This window comes from Rhineura floridana, chromosome 1 (assembly GCF_030035675.1).
Source record: "Rhineura floridana isolate rRhiFlo1 chromosome 1, rRhiFlo1.hap2, whole genome shotgun sequence".
In the NCBI taxonomy this organism is placed as follows: domain Eukaryota; kingdom Metazoa; phylum Chordata; class Lepidosauria; order Squamata; family Rhineuridae; genus Rhineura; species Rhineura floridana.
Window position 1 is genome coordinate 146,978,217 of NC_084480.1, and position 17,322 is coordinate 146,995,538.

A 17,322-nucleotide genomic window follows, 5' to 3' on the forward strand; every position below is an offset into this window, starting at 1 on the left:
AGGAGACTCTTATCTTTTATGCCCGCCAGCCTGATTGGCAGGGCCTTTGTAGTTGATCTTAACAACAAGCTGGTAAAAGTACCCATAAACATGAGTAAAAGTGGTCCTTCACATAAACCCAGCTCCAAACCATTTAGAGTTTTAAAGGTTAATACCAGCACCTTGAAGTCTGGAAATTCACTAGTAACCAGCATTAACTAGTGTGATCTGTGAAACCCTTCTGACCCCCACTAACATTTGCACAGCTACATTTTGCACCAATTGAAACTTTCCAAACCATTTTCAAAGGCAGCCCCACATAGAGTACATTACAGTAATCCAACTTGGATTTAACTAGTGTGTGGGTTACTGTAGCTATGTGTGACTGACTGGCAGCGGGTGTACTGGTTCAAGCTGATAAAAACCATTCCCAACCATCAATATAACCTGTGCTTCCACTGTTAGCATCTAATCCAAGAGTACTCCAAGCTGCAAACTTGGTCATTTAGGGAGAATACAACCCCATATCCAACCAGATCCTGTTTTCTAACCCACTTCCATCATAAAAAGATTACATTTAAGCTTGATAGGCCTCATCCATTCCAAAACTATCCTTTAGGACAGTGATATGGGGTGGGAAATTTTCTAGTGCTTTATTTTTAAAAAAAAAATTCATAAGCCGTTTTGCAAAGTTGAAGTCCAATATGCAAATATCAGAAAGAGTGGGATGGGATTGTGCGAGGCCAGCACAGACTTCATTATCTGTCATGGGATGTGGATGTCTGCATAGGGCTAAAGAGATCTATGGGTCTGAAGAAATTGGTGTGCCAAACATAATGGTTTGGAGATTTATTACTTTCTGATTCACTTGCTTTTAGAATAACTTTTCCGTATTCTGGTAGTGATTAGTTTATAATTTAAGTGTTCATACAGACAAACTTTTTGATCTTTTAATTGATCTAGTTGGACTCCTGTGCTGTCCTAGGTGCACACACCCATCTGGCTTCTGGGGGGCACTGGCAATAGGAATAGGGAGGGGCAAGCAACTCTTCTCTGTGGAACAGTAAGAGGAGCCTGCTGGATCTGGTCAATGGCCCATGTAGTCCAGCATCCTGTTCTCACGGTGGCCAATCAAATGCCTATGGGAAGCCCACAAGTAGAACATGAATACAAGAGTATTCCTGCAGTTTCCAGCAACTGATATTCAGAAGCATATTGCCTCTGACCATGGAATGTAACCTTCTATTTGGATTACTGCAATGCATTGTATGTGGGACTACCTTTGAAGAAGGCTCAGAAACTTCAGTTGCTACAGAATATATCATTTTTAATATTGGAGAACTGCAAACATATTGTGCCAATATTGTATCCTCTTCAGTGGCTGCCAGTCTGTTTCCTTTTCCAATTCAAGGTGCTGGGTTTTGACCATTAAAGCTCTTCAAAGCTTTAGGCATTGGTATCTGAATTGTCTCTTCCCATAAGTACCTACCCAGCCATTGAGATCACCAGTTGAGGTCTTTTTCTGAGTTCCTCTGCCTAATGAGGTGTGGCAGGTAGCTATAAGAGAAAGGGCTTTTTCGTTAGTAGCTCTTATATGTAGAATGACCTATCCAGAAAGACATGCCTGGCACCTATGTTTATGACTTTTGGCACCAGGGGAAGACCTATTTCCCCAAGCTTTTTAAACTTTATACCATGCTGTTGTTTTAGCCCAGTTGTTTAGCTCTGTTTTTTTTAAAAAAAAGTTTTTTACTCTTCTAATTAATCATTGCTACAATGTTTTAATCTCTTGCTCTGTTTTAAAGTTATTTGATTTGATTTTATAATTTTATTTGCTGATTTTAACTTGTTTTATTGTCATTGTGTTTAATTCATTTACTTTGACATTTTAAACTGTTTTTCTTTTTTGTACATCTAAATAACTTCTGTTATTGGAAAGCTGGTTAACTGAATAAATATTTTGTATTAAATATTTGCTGCCAATCCTTATTTTTTTCCAGTATTTCTATCCTTGCCTTTCCAGAGCTCAAGGCACCTTAAATATTAAAAATGTAATAAAACATCTAGTATCTCAAGCTGATATATATAAAATACTTGAATGTTTCCACAAAAACTTTGATACTTGGTTTCAGAATTGTACTTTAGAGTTGAACTTGATTTTAGTTTTGTGTGATTTTATAAAAGTAGTAGGGTGAGGGAGAGAGATTCATGGTGGATGTTTTACAAATGGATGTAGTAGACGTTTTACATATCAGTTTTGTTGAAATATGACCAAATCCTGAAGTTATTTTAGCAGTCTTCATGAACATTACAATATTACTAAATCCTGATAGTAAAATTCTTGTGATACTTTTTACATTGGCAGGTATATTTTTATGAATATAATGAACTTTCAAAACCAGTGGAAAAGCCTAGGCAATGCCTTCCATATGCAGTCATAAAAGTAAAATGTGTTAATCAGAAGATGGAGGCAGTCTCCCCAGTGGCATCTTCAAAGTGCAGACCTCAAAAGTTGCCTAAGCACGTGGGTAAGCTATGTTTGTAAATGGGTATCTTGTAATCTTATGTTAATACATTCACAGTCCTCCCTGCCTCCTCCCCTCCTTACATTTTGTATGAAGGTTGGGCAAAGCTTTACTTTGTTCTTGGATGCTGTTCTTCAACGTCATGCCATCACCACTTTAAGGCCTGGTTCATGCATAACACTAAGCCATGATTTGTTAGCCAAAACGTAGTTTATTTGAACATCTGAATCTAGCCTAGCAGTCTAAGTACGGTTTGTTTTCTGGCAACAAGCCTTAATGTGAAGCCATGCTTTGTTGTTGGCTTACAAAATTTGGCTTACAAACTATGGTTTGGCATTATCTGAACTTAACAGTTTAACCATGGTTTGTTTGGCCACTCCTCATCCTAGATGCTGTCCAAGCTGCAGAGACACACGGCAAGACTACCTAGAAATAAAACCATGCTTCGGAGAAATAAGCTATGGTTTGTTTGATCATCTGTGAGACAACTTGTAGTTTGTTGAAGCAAACAGTGGTTAAAACATGGCTTAGAGTTATATGCAAATATAGCTATTTCCTTGAGTCCTTGCTTTTCATCCTGTTGCCTGTTCATTCTTGCTTCTTTCAACTATTCTGCTTCTCTACCATTCCCCTGTCTGATCAGTACTTTCGTCTGTCCTTTTGCCTCTCTTCCTCCTATCATTATCCAGTTTTTCTGTCCTTGGGTCCAGTGTGACTTAAAAAAACCCTTTTATTGCTCTCACCTTCTCTTGCCTTTCTTTCCCTTAGTTTCTCTACCTTCTTCTCTTCCCTCTCAGTTTTTTCCTTTGTCCTTTTTTCTCTTCCTTGTTCAGAGTTGTGTCCCACCATGCTGACTTTTCCTTTCTTCACAGAATGTTGTGAATATTTGTTGAAGTATTAGCCAAATTAATACAAATCTGTTTCCTTGCATTTACAGGAAGAGGAAGAAGTCTCCCACTGGAAAACTGTACACGAGTGACAAGGATAGGTAAAAGCCAGCTCATCTATGAACATTTCAGAAAGCCTATAGAAAGTTGTGCAGTAAACTTACAGAATAATGCATCTGCAGAAGTTTCTCCTTTTTCTGGAAGCTTACAGAACTGGAGTGGCTCTATAGCTGAAACCCAGTGCAGAAAAATGAAACCCAAATCAAGTGAAAGGTGGGATTCAGCACAGATGGAAACAAATGAAACAAATCTTCAGTATTCACCATATGTGGATGTCTGCAGAGATGTTAGAAGTACCCACACTGAAAACGCTAATAAAAATCCTTTGAAAACGCATCCTGGAGTTTCTCCTGCCTGTGATAGTGGTTCAAGTACTGTACTTACTTCAAGACTGATTAAGGATCCAAGGTTAACAAAAAGGGAACAAAACCTAGGGAAGCAAAATGCAGAGGCAATCTTTGATGGATTTTCACAGTGTGAGAATGAAATGGAATATAACTTGGAAATGAAAATATCAGCTGCTGTAGGCAGTCCATATACTGTATCTGAGGATTTTTTCCTCCTGAATTCTAAATATACCTTTAACCAGAGGCAATATATGGAGAAAACATCATGGGAAGAAAGTACTTTAAAAGAGAGTGTAGCAGCCTCTCTATTAAATAGGGATAGAGATTACTCAGTGAATAGCAAGCAGGGATTAAGTAATATAAACAAAAGCATTCTGCGTTCTCAGAATGCTGATACAGATCACTCTTTGAAAACCAATCTAAGTCATAGTTCTTTAAAATTCAAGACCTCCAAAGCCAAAAATCCAAACAGAATCCTTATGGAAGATGTCAAAGCAGAAAAAGAAATTAAACATTTAAAATTGTCTTCATTGCAACAGAATCCTTCTAAAACATTGGTTAATGAACGGAAATTTCAGGACAAAAATCCAGAGAGTGTAACATCTAGCAAAGATAAGATGGATAACACAGGAAAAATTGGTAACCAATTACAAGGTGGTTATGCTTCTGAAATGCTGTACTCAGCAGATCTTGATACAAAATGTGCTCAAAAAAATTGTACTTCATCAGAGGAAGAACATAATGGTAATGTTGAAAGTTGCAACTTTCAGGATAATACATTACAGTCTGAATTTTGTCAAAAACTACATGTTTCTGAAAACATGAGAGAAAACCGGACTGAAGAGAACTATCGCTGTGAATGGTCTTCAGATGATCAAATGGGTGCAGAGATGTTTGAACAAAATGAATGCCATGCAACGATAGAATCTGAAAACTTCAATATGGCTGAAACTCCTAAAGAGATTAATAAACAAATATATGCAACACCTGGAATAACAAACAGCTCTGTAAGAGAAAAGGAAGAATGTACTACAAAGAAAATGAAAGATACTTCTTTCAAAGAGAGAATCATGCATCAATCACACAATGCCTGTAGAACTGACCCAGTAATAAGAGATTGTGATGAAAAAAGTGTATGCCCTCCTGAGTCAGAATCATTAGAGAAAAATATTCTTGGAGATAGCAAACAATGTTGTCTTTCCTTGGGAATATTTGTTGATGAGCAAAGACATTTGGAAACGGACGACAAAGTAAATGCTAATGGTTTTAATCAAATACACATAAGCGATTTGGAAGAGGCGTCTCCCTGGGAAGAAAAAGGTGGAATATACACCCCTGAAATACAGATACCTTCCACTACAGAAAATGCAGCAGAAAGAACATCAGGAAAAGAAAAAGAAAATTATGTCAAGACAGACATGAAGAAAAGTATAAGTGTTATAAAACACTGCACGGAAGTTTCAGAGAATTTTGGTGATTTGGATTCAGAAAATAGTATAGATCTGACACCTCATCAGAAAAAAAATCACACTATCTCTATGTTAAGCACCTCTATTCATGTACCTTTGGGGGACAGAGAGCATACTGAAATTAAAAAATCTCAGGCTAAGAATACGGGTACTTCAAATGCAAATTTTGAAGTGTTGAAGAATAATTTATCGTGTACAGATAGTATTCCAGAAATATTTGAGCAGGATTTAGGGGTAAAATGTGAGGACAATAATATTCAGGACTTGGAGGTTTTTAGTGAGATTGAAAATGCATTGGAAGGGAGTAAAAAATATCTCTCCATATCACAGAACCCATGTAGTCATGGAAATATATTGGGTGAAAAGGATGAGTATCATTATTTACAAGAGCGTATGGATTGGGAGAATCTGTTTCAAAAACCTAGTCTGAGCACAAAGGTTTCAGACAATCCCTCTGTGAAGGAGAATGAAAATGGTGTGGAAGAAACTGAACTGATTAATACATATTTATGTCCTGACTTACAAATTACAATAACCAATATATATAAGCCAAAATTGAATTCCTTTCATAGTTCTTACAGAACAAATACAGATACAGGAAAATGTGCAGCTAAATATTTGAGTCATAAAAAGGGTATTAAAGGATTACAAGATAAAAAAAATGAAAAATACATAAAGGGTTGGAAAACTTCCAACTTTTATCACAGAGGGAAAGAACATAACATTTCAGATGAACAGTGTATATGTTCTTCGTTGTCCAAGGGACAAGTTAAAACATTTGTGCAGTCTGAAAAGTATATTAAGAATATTTTGAATACTCTTAACACTGAAGCATTGTTTTGTAAAAACAAACATCTTTCTCAGAAAATAGATGGAGCAATGTTTCACTTAAGAAAAGCACGGTGGAGTGTTCAAAAATCTTTAAAAATATTAGCAAAAGCTAGAAGGAAAAGACAAAGTGACTCATCAAAATCATGCAAAGTCATACACTGCGGTTCCCAATATTTGGATTATTCTGTAACATCTGGTTGCATTTCAGATATACCTGGTAGCAGTGATAATGTAAGGAATACAAAAATAACAGAACTTGAAACAGTCTTTGAGAAATCTACCAGTTTAGATACCATGGAATTCAAAAACACGAAAATAACCACTGACAAACATATTATGAGTAATGAGGAGAAGACTTACGTAAATTTGACCTCTGAAAATTATATCCAAGAAAATGTAGCTACCAACATTGGATGGACAAAGCAAGACTTCAGCTCTGAAGCTGATAGATGTAAAAGCAAAAATAGTGCAAAACATGTGAATTCAGTGATTGAGAGAAAAGAGTGGTTTGTCAATCAAGCAGACAAAAGAAAAAGTGAAGGGACTTGTGAGTCTGATATAAATGCGAGTACAATTAAACTTGCCACACCAGTTCAAACAGCTGTAGAATCTTCTGCAAAACCAGATGATATTTCCAGTTCCTCACCTATTTTTACAGTGCTGGAAAATGTTTTTTCTAATGAAAATGAAGCTCTGGAAATATCCCCAGTGCAGCAAAAAAACATGAACATGAGTGCTGGGATTTCATCCAATAGTTATCTACTATCTCCAATGCCCTTGGTAGATAATAGCTTGTTCCTGTCATCTCATAATCATGAATTACAGGATTTTGAAGGAGAAAAAACAGAGGAAATGGGGATATCGAAGACCAAAACAGATTTTTCAAATATAAAATTTCCTGTGAAGCCATTAGTAAAAATAGATTTAGAACAGAAAGACATGACACAAGCAAGTCATTTCACACCCAGTAAGGAAACAGCCTGCAGATTTTCTTCAGTTAGTGTTAATAAAGTTATTCAGCTTCATTCCAACTTCCAAGAAGTTCCGGAACAAAATGTTGAACCTATTACTGCAACTACTATTTTTCCTCCTGCCCATTACTATGATTCTGTGCCAAATAAAACAAATAAAAAATCTACAAACTCTAGGACAAGATTAAATGAAATCTGTTGTTCAGCTGAACATTCAAACAACTGCAGAGACCTCAGTGATGACATCAAGTGTCCAAAAGTAGGAATTGAACTAAAATCTCTTGATTTCATCATTAAAATATCAGAGATCTTGAGAAAAGCAGATGAAACCACATCTTTGAATATATTACACGAACACATTATGTCTTGCAGAAACAGCCTTCCTTTCTTTCTTAGAGCTTTTGAGAAAAAGCAGGAATGCTCTTTTGAACGTGTCTTAGTTTCGAGGGAGATACTCAGGAATGCTGAAAGAAAGGTGCAGGCTGTTCATAAATTAAAACCTTGTGCTATAGAATCACTGATTGAACTACAAATTATCATGGAAACCATTGAGTTCATTGAAAATAAGAAGAGGCTTATAGAAGGTGAACCAACTTTCCGAAGCTTGCTTTGGTATGATGATTCACTGTTTAGTGAGTTGTTTGGTGGGCAGTCAGGTTATCAGCAACAATCAAATCTCTATCCTGCTTTTCAGAGGAGACTAAAATACAGTGCTCTTAATGAGTTACAAAGCTACCACAAACAATTAGTAGAGGCTTTTGAGAACACAAGGTGGGAAAATAATTCATACTATTCCTTCTTGAAATTAAGGCGAGAAATAGAGGAATGTGAAGCAGCAATTAAAAGTAATTCCAATTTATCTGATTTTTTCCTTTCTGTTCCATATGTTTGTGGTGCTAACTATGGAGATACTCTTGAAGATTTGGAACATGCCAGAAAAAATACAATGGATTTAATAAACACATATGAAACCCTTCCTGAAATTAATGGGAGGGCAGAAAAAGAAGACAATATTTGGGTTATAATGGAGATTATTGCTACAAAGGTAGAATTCATAAAGACCTGTGAAGATGTGAACATAAAAACATCATTGTATGGTCTTGAGCACATATTTTTTGATACTGCTAAGAGTCTTGCTTGGAAAGAAAGAGAGAAGTTTATAAATAGAGATTTAAAAGATGGGAAGAGGCAAATGCTCAAATTAAATGAAGCTGCTCTATCTAAGCTCTATGACACTTACCAGAATATGGTAGAAGAATTTGAAAATGGAAGCTGCAACAGCGCCATTGAAGAACACATATTAAAGGAATCTTCAGGAGGCTCTTGTAACTGTGAAATGGCAGACAGGCAACATAAGGCAAATTATTATATTACAAAGTCCCTTATTGTACGTCAGGATATTTGTTGTATTGGTGAAATATTAGATGAAGCACAGGCTTCAAATATTGAGAGGTTACAACAGCTCACATGCAGATGTATGGAACATATGGAAATGCTGAAAAAGTATTTTCAGATTTTACAGGAAGAGGATGTCAGTGTTTTGATCACAAAAGAAAATGTACTGGGATTCATGAAAAGTGGGGGCATAAGTCCTGTTATTTTGAAACCAGAAGCTGTTGAGGTATATACTGAAATGGCAATGATATATGAAACAGTTTTTTTCCTTAAAAATTCAATAGCAAGAAAAAAAGATAAACCAAGATTTCGAAGTTTATTATGGTTTGATGAATCACTTCTACCTGAACTTTTTCGGTGTCAAGAAAAAATGGCTTCCTTGTCTTACCGGAAAGACAACCTTTTAAAAATGATAGAGTCTTCCATCTGTGAACTTCAAGATGAGTTGAATGTTATTTATGACTATGCAGAAAACTTAAATTGCTCATATGCACTTCATCTTCTCACAAGAGAGCTTGCAGAATTTTCAGAAACAAGAAACCTCCTGCAAACATCTAAATCCTCCATCTCTATGTGTGTTGACTTGGTGCCATATTCTATATGTTTAAATTATGGGAGTACTGTGTCTGAACTGGAATGCAATTACAATCAATTTTCTTCTCTCCTTGAAAAATTGATGCTGGCTGAAAAGAAAGATTTAGGAAAAATGGCTCACATTATGAAAATAATGAAGACTATTGAGCACATGAAGTTTGTCTGTTCTGAACAGGGGAAATCGCCTCTTCCTCTGGTTATATATCAGATGCTTAAAAACTGGAGAAAAACTTGCCAGTTGAAAAGGCAAGATACAAAAATGCATGTGGATATCATTGAAGAGCATAACATCAAAGACAGTATGTGTAGCAGTGGCTCTCGAGTTTGTCAGGCCTCAGGTTCTCAGTCTCAACACAAAAGGCCTGCTAATGTATCTTCAGAAGACAACCCTGGACCTTATGAAGAGAAGAGTGATCCTTCACACAGTAAAAAGAAAAAGGTAAGGCCACTCAACACTTTTATATTGAAATGACTGTACATGGTTTTGTTTGATTATAAATCTACATAATATAAACATATATAACTTGTATTGTTTTTCTGGTGATAAGAAACCTTGGGAAAATGGCAAGAATTGCAAATGACTACTAGTCACAATGGCTATATATTGCCTCTGAATACTGCCTCATATAATGAAAGTAATATATAGCAATCGTGACAAGTAGCTAAATTCTTATATATTTGCTAAGCTTTTCATGAGAAGATAAGTAGTATTAGTGCATTACAGGAACTTTACAGTAAAGGGGACATTGGATAAAACAAGCATCTAAACTAACAAACAGCAGTCACATAATAAGATCACAACAGTAGGAGGGAAGAAATCTAAACCAAACGTTTTTAACATGCCAATGAAGAGGGTGCCAACTGGGCCACCCATGGTAGAGAGTTCTGCAAATGAGTGCTGCAAATGAGAAGAACATCCTCTGTGTCCTGGCCACCAAGCCTCTGATGGCAATGGGATGCAAACCAGAGCCTCTGATAAATGATTGCAGTATATGGGCAAGCTCACATGGGAAAATGTAATTTTGATATCCTGGCTGCAACAATTTACAGGCATACCCTGCTTTAACACATGCAATTGGACCGGAGCGTGTATGTAAAGTGAAAATGTACTTAAAGTGAAGCAATTATCTATGCATGTACTGCACTGCAATCACCACTAGATGGCAGCAGCATCATGCCATTAAGTGTCCGTTATTGCGAAGCGCGTGTACGTTAAAGTGGGGTATGGTAGAGTATGGAGCATGTACTTTATAGCGAGGTGACTTTAAGCGGGGTATGCCTGTATAGCTTTATAGGTGATAACCAGTATTTTGAATTGCCAGTGCAGATTGAACAATATTGGAATTATGTGCTCCAAAAATCAAGCATCCAAGGAAACCCTAGCTGCCACATTTTGCACCAGCTGGAGCTTCAAAACTTTTCTAATAGCAAAGATGGATTCAAAGCACACTAATTGTTCAAGGACTAATCCTGAATAGGCTCTCCTACTGGCCAGCAGTAGGGATCTGCCCTCCAGATAGGACCAGTACCACAGTAAAAATTGTATTCCTTAGCCCCATCCTGGCTAGACTACAGAGGATACCATGGTCAATGGAATCAAAAGCTACCGAGAGGTCCAGCAACACCAGAATGAACATAGGTTGTCTACCAGGGCTAAATGCCAAAACACTAAAAAAAATCTATAAAACGTCTTAAAAACAAAACATCTTTAAAAAATCTTTAAAAATCTTCAAAAATATCTTAAACAATTCCAACCCAGATGCAGACTGGGATAAGGTCTCTACTTACAAGGCTTGTTGAAAGAGGAATGTCTTTCAACAACATTCCACTGGTAAACTGGTAAAATCAGACTGGTAAACTCAGCAAGTGTTATGTGCCTCCAAGTTGACCACAACTTATGGCGACCCTATGAATCAGCAACCTCCAAGAGCATCTGTCATGAACCACCCTGTCCAGATCTTGTAAGTTCAGGTCTGTGGCTTCCTTTATGGAATCAATCCATCTCTTGTTTGGCCTTCCTCTTTTTCTACTCCCTTCTGTTTTCCCCAGCATTATTGTCTTTTCTAGTGAATCCTGTCTTCTCATTATGTGTCCAAAGTATGATAACCTCATTTTCATCATTTTAGCTTCTAGTGATAGTTCTGGTTTCATTTGTTCTAACACCCAATTATTTGTCTTTTTTGCAGTCCATGGTATCCACAAAGCTCTCCTCCAACACCACATTTCAAATGAGTTGATTTTTCTCTAACCCGCTTTTTTCATTTTCCAACTTTCACATCCATACATACTGGGCATTTAATCTGCCACATGAAAGCAGATTTGTGTATCCTCCATAGGGTGGCCATAGTGTTGATTTGGCTCTGAGTTCTACAGTGCATGGGTACAGAAGGATCATGATAAACTACTACTTATGCAGGCTAGTCAAGTGTGTTATGTGATACAGTAGACTAGTATACCAGCCATAGCCTTTTTCCTTGTAAATGCCCATGAAAAAACTTGATATAATCCTTTAATTTGCCATATAGGGTTTTGGAAAGTTTTTATGTTGCACAAGTATAGGTTCCTAGCATGAATAATGATTTGTTGTTATCAGTTCCAAACTCTTTAGTAGAGAAATCTTCCTTTTCCATAAAATATGAAACATTGGCGCCAAGAATCACAAGCACAAGATATCTCCGTCAAATTTTGGCAATTCCCCTCCCCCATCCAGAGTCCTCTCTGCTCCATTCTAGAAGGTCTGCTAACCCTCAGATGGTATTTGGGAGGAGTTAACATGAGACTGCACTGGGGAGGGACAGGAAAAGCCCCTTCAGCAGGGTTCCTTCTGTCCAGGATTCTCAAGATCCAATCTAAAGTCTTGTCCTACAGCGCAAAATGCTTTCCAATAGTTTTTATACTTTTTATGTGACAGGCCTTGTTAGTGCCTGTGAAGATACATTGTGGAATCTATTAAAAAAACACAAATGTACAACATGAGTTACCATCACACATAAAAAAAGTGTTAAAGGAAATATTGTTGATAATAAACTTACATCAGTTTGTATTGCTATCTTTAACCTCTTAGGTTGCTGCTTCATTGATGACAACCACAAAAAATATACATGAAAAAGAAACTAGCAGAAATTTAAGGTATAACCATTTAAAACAAATAAAAATCCATAAAACCATAACATAATACCAGTGCCTGGTGGACCTATTTGAAACCTACTATTTTCATAACTTAATTCAAGGGTCATGCCAGCATACGAGTTTATGGATGAGGCCCTTCTTGGTGTTACTACTTTATTCAGAGGATTTCTCCCTCGCTCTTCAACCAAAAAGGCTCCCAGGGTGGCTGACATTCAGTCAGTTAAAATAAGACAGTGCTTGACTGCAGGTGTACAATCATGGTAATCTTCAAGTTAAATAGTAGGATTTTTTATAATAAAAATGGAATGGCAACAATTCAGGGACAGGTCTTTCAGCAGAGGTGATGGAATGGCCCTGCTTCTCATTTTCTGCTGCTGCAGTGTGCTGTAATTGCTGCTATCATATGACAGATGAAGGAGAGAAGACCCTAGATGTCATATAATGTGTGCATATCAAATAACATAGATAGTAAGTTTTTTAGATCTCATTTGGTCTAGTCCAGAACATAAATTGCCAGTAGTATCAAAGACCTTACTTTTATTTATTTGGTATCTTTTTTCAGGCAAATGTTTTCTCCCAAACAACCCCACATCAACTAAAAAAGTGGGGCACTGCATCAGGCTTTCCAAAACATGTAAGGGAAGGGAAGTACAGGAAAAAGAGAGAAGTCAGAATAAAGGGTGAACTATAGTGGACATTTATTTTCAGTTGGGGCCAGGTTGATCTTCCCTTGCTGGTGTTCTTGCTTGAATAGCAGTTGGTGGCTCTTGTAGCTTGCTACAGCTCCTCCTCTGGATGATGGACGTGGCCAGGTTGGTCTTCCCCTTGCTATGATGTTATCCCTGTGTGGCTGGGGCAGCATCTTCCGGTGACTTTAATCCCCTGGCAGAGGCCAGAGTTTGCTACCTTCAGTTCTACACACCCTGGGCCACCAATCAGTACTGAGAGTGTTACTACCTTTATTTTGAAAAGTGTTTGTTTTCATTGATCATGAATAAAAATGCTATTGGTTCAAATATACATGTTCATCACTTGATGACTGTAGCACTGTGTGACTTGACTCTGTGAATCAGCTGTCATAAATCAGATAGAATTTTTGTATTACCTTAATTGCAGTGTTTTTCAGTGGAGTTGGTTGACACTTTCAGCTGCAGTTTATGAAGTGATGAGAAATGTGGGTCATTAAATTAAAGCTGAATCCTGAAAAATATTACAAGTTCTTGAGTCCAGAAGTTGGGTATACAGCTGGTTGGGGCTGTATTCCCCTGGAAGGAGCAGGTCAATAGCTTGCAGGTAGTCCTGGATCTGTCACTGGAGGCCCAGATAGCTGTGGCTAGGAGTTGCTATTTCTAGCTGCTGCTGGTTTGCCATCTGTAGCCCCTTTTGGACAGTGATAACTTGTTCATTTGATCATCTTCAAATGGATCTGGTAAAGTACCAGCCTTCCCTGTTCTTTAAAAGCCATTCCTATGTTAGCTTGACGTGAGAAGACAACATAATTATTATCTCAGTGAGGATTAATTTGTTCTCATTTTTTATTCTTGAACAATCAGATAGATAAATGGAATTTTAAGCAAAACCTTCACATGCTTGTTTCTGTTCTCCCGTTACATGATTTGTGTTCTCTTGTATGGAAGAAACCAGTGTTGTCTGTGGGAAGGTCTACTGAACAGCCAGCAGGTAGTATTAGATCTTCATGAAGTCTAAAGTTGGTGAAGCATTTTTAATTTTGGACAGGTCTTCAGTCTGTCTTGTTTTTGCTAAATTATCTTTTACCTTCTATTCTTTTCTTGAGATAGCTACTTAAATCCCATCTATTAAATGTCATTTAAAACATTTCCCAGCTTTGAGGGTAGACATTAATCCTATGCAGAAGTTCTCTACACACTGATGAATTAAGATTACTTATTTGGTGTTGGACATAATATTTGAATATTGTCCTACACATACAGGCCACAGGCAGACAAGTTTCTCTCTCTGTCTCACTCTCACGTACATGCAGCCCTTGAGTAAAGATGATACAGATCAGACCTGCACTTGTTGGCTTTTATTTGACCATGATAACGAATGCCCAGATTGTTAAGTGGACATAGTAAACCATAAGATTAGCCACTCCTGACTTTTTTTACCTTTACATACACACTTAAGACAGTTGGAGAATGGTAATGCTGTGTTTCCATCATGAAATGTCACTATATAACCAAAATGCATCATAAAATTATTAAAATATGAACCTAACAAACGTTTAGAAATAAATACACAGGAACATTAATTGTGTTTATGTATCTAAACTCACATTAGTTTGAAATATTAATAGACCAATGATGTTTTGATGTTTCAAAAATCACTGAAAAGAACTTTGATTTTTGTTTTGTAGAAAGAGTGGAAAATATAATTTCCCAAAAGACAAAGAACTACAGTTAAGCATTTCAACGGACAATATCTGGAATAAAAAAGTTGATGATTTGAGAGAGACATCACCAATCTCACATTTACAGATAAAAGATTTGAAAGCTGTTTGTCCTTTTGCAAGTATTCATTCTTCACCAAATATCTCAGACCCAAAGTTGATTTGTTCAAACATATTAGCCAGTCAGCAAAATCTAGCAGATCTAAGAGATTTCAACAAGAACAGCTGGAGTGCAAAAGAACATGAGGAATATCTTGCATCCCATAATGAGAGAGACAAAGATGTTTCTTTATCTTCAATGAAGGTTCAATTATTACAGCAATGTCCTGAAGGCTCAGTTAATAAAGATGGCAGTAGTTCTACGCTAAATGAGCACCATGACTTAAAATCAGAATCCTTGGGCGATGCTTCGCATGAATGTAGCACAGCTCTCTGTTTACCACCAAATCCTCGTAGAAATGAGGGGAAATGTGGGGAGAAAACTGTTATCCCCAACTGCACAACCACATATAATTTAGATTCCTCAACAATGATGGAAGTAAAATCCGTGGAACTGGAGCATTTGCAGTTGGGATCATCATACAGTGAAAATAACAAAAAACCTGCTGAATTGTCTGCTTTCAGTCAAAACGAACATCTTGAGGAAACATCTCAGTTGCAGTGTTCTTCTGTGCACATTTATGGTACAGTCCATCCTTACTACTCTTGGTACTTCTGTCAAACTGGTAGCAATTCTCACTCAGTAATTCAGGCATACCAGGAATTAAATTCCTATGAAATGCATCAGCTGACATATGGCATGTCTGCAGCTACAAGCATAATGTATAACACACAGTCCAGTATGTTTCATTCACAGTCTTATAGTCATTTTAGTGTTGGAGAATCACAAAGGTTTAACTTTGCCCAGATGTATCCAATGTATGGTTATGTCAGTTCTGTAGTAGGCTTTCCATGTAATAATTATCAGCAGCCATTATGGTACGCAGAAAATCAGCCTTTGGCACACGTTGCTTTTCCATATCCTTCCAATATTGGCTCACAAGATTATGTGGATCTACAGTAAGTGCTGAATCAATTAAAAAATCTAGCTTTTTTAAAAAAATACTTAGTTGCCGCTTAAAATTCCTTATTGTGGATCAAGACACAAACACAACTAAACTAGAGTGTGTAATGTTGAGCCAATATGATGAATGCATAGTTACAGGTGCCATTTGTCGTCTGAACCAGCCCTTGCAGGTACACTGAGAACTGGAACCCAGTTACCACCACTATTATTTTAACCCATTCTTTTAGGTTTCATTCATTCAGTTTTAAAACAGAGCTGAACTAGACCTTGAACTGACCTACACTATCTACTCTAGGGGGGTGACTTCAGAATTTAAAAAAAAATCTAAAGTAAATAAAATGCTGTTGATTTGAAAGTTAGCATACTGGTCTCATACTGGATCAGTATCTGTAATACAAGCAGAAGCTTGTGCTGTTACAGTGAACACAGCATCCAGTGCTAAGAGACATTTCTCTGCATAGCAATGAAACACCCATAGATATCCCACTTATTACAGGGATTTGCTAGTTCTGGGAAGTCATGGCTGCTGTGTTTGTCCTTTGGATACAACGCAAGTAATTGTAGAAGTAGCTGCATGTTACAGCAGAGCAAACAGTTGTGGTGTTATAGGCAGTACATTTGTTACAATTGTTGAAACAGTCTAAGGCTTGTTCATTTTCAGCTGCCTGGCGGCGGTCCTTTGCTGGGTTCAATCATTCGTCCGTTTTCTTCTTTTTACTTGTGATGCTTCTTTGAATACTTGATTAAAATTTTTATGTAGATTTGGCATTAAAAACTGCTGTCTGGTATTTTCAACTGAAATTAAAGCTTATGAAAATCTGAATCTTTCAGAATCATTATCACATAATCCTTAGAACATGATCCTGTACCATATTACACAATTCAAGTTAGATTGGGCCACTGGTAAATTCAGTAAAGCATAATAGAAATATTCATGGCTTCAGGTAACTAACCTTGTCTCTAAAATGCATAGACTCATGTCCCATTTGTTTTCATTGGATGTATTATTTCATTTATGAATCACTGAAGTATGTATCTCAAAGTGATTTCACAATACAACCCTTATACGCACAATGGCGTTGTGTGATTATGTCAAAATAGCAAGTAAAAATGGGTGAATAAAGGTATCATTTCTCTAGAGCAGTTCCTTACGGTAGCAGACACCCAGTTCCGTCTTCTGATGAAATGTGAGAGGAGCATGGACTGCCATGAACAACCATGTAGTAATATCTGCAGTTTTGTCATATCAACCTAGATACATTTGGAGCAGCAGCTATGCTGGACTTGCTGCAGTTCCTCTGCATTATTTCCACCGTTTGGAAGGTCCATGGGTTCATCTATGCATTCCTCAGCAAAAACATATAGCGATATCTGCATGGAGAGGAGATGTTAACCATTCTACATCTATATAATAGAAAGCAGCGTTAGTAGCTATTAAAACCTCATCCTGAGATGCTGGATAATTCAACAGAAAGCATTTTTTTAAGTCCACTGAATTCCAGCCTCTGTTTATGCTTTGGGGCATGACATTAGTCCAGGCTGTGGTCTGAAGGCACATGAAGTCACCAGCTTGCTGAAGCTAAGCAGGTCTGGGTCTGGTCTGTGCCTTTATCAAAGATGATGTGTATGCCACCTTGGGTTCTTTGATGAACAAATGAA

General features: G+C 37.2%; 1 protein-coding gene across 7 annotated transcripts in view; it reads left to right on the forward strand.

The window, feature by feature from the left end:
• Positions 1 to 16,737, forward strand: part of TEX15 (testis expressed 15, meiosis and synapsis associated) — a 47,894-nt gene extending 31,157 nt beyond the window's left edge. For 4 of the 7 annotated variants that reach the window (XM_061635921.1, XM_061635931.1, XM_061635940.1 and 1 more), the window contains 4 exons: positions 2,345 to 2,507; positions 3,442 to 9,497; positions 12,123 to 12,187; positions 14,565 to 16,737. In XM_061635921.1, the coding sequence (XP_061491905.1) occupies positions 2,345 to 2,507; positions 3,442 to 9,497; positions 12,123 to 12,187; positions 14,565 to 15,660 (7,380 nt within the window). In that variant the 3' untranslated portion in view covers positions 15,661 to 16,737. Of the gene's footprint in view, positions 1 to 2,344; positions 2,508 to 3,441; positions 9,498 to 12,122; positions 12,188 to 13,800; positions 13,868 to 14,564 lie in introns of all 7 variants that reach the window. The other 3 variants (XM_061635957.1, XM_061635968.1, XM_061635979.1) reach the window with 3 other exon arrangements.
• Positions 16,738 to 17,322: the final 585 nt, after the last annotated feature.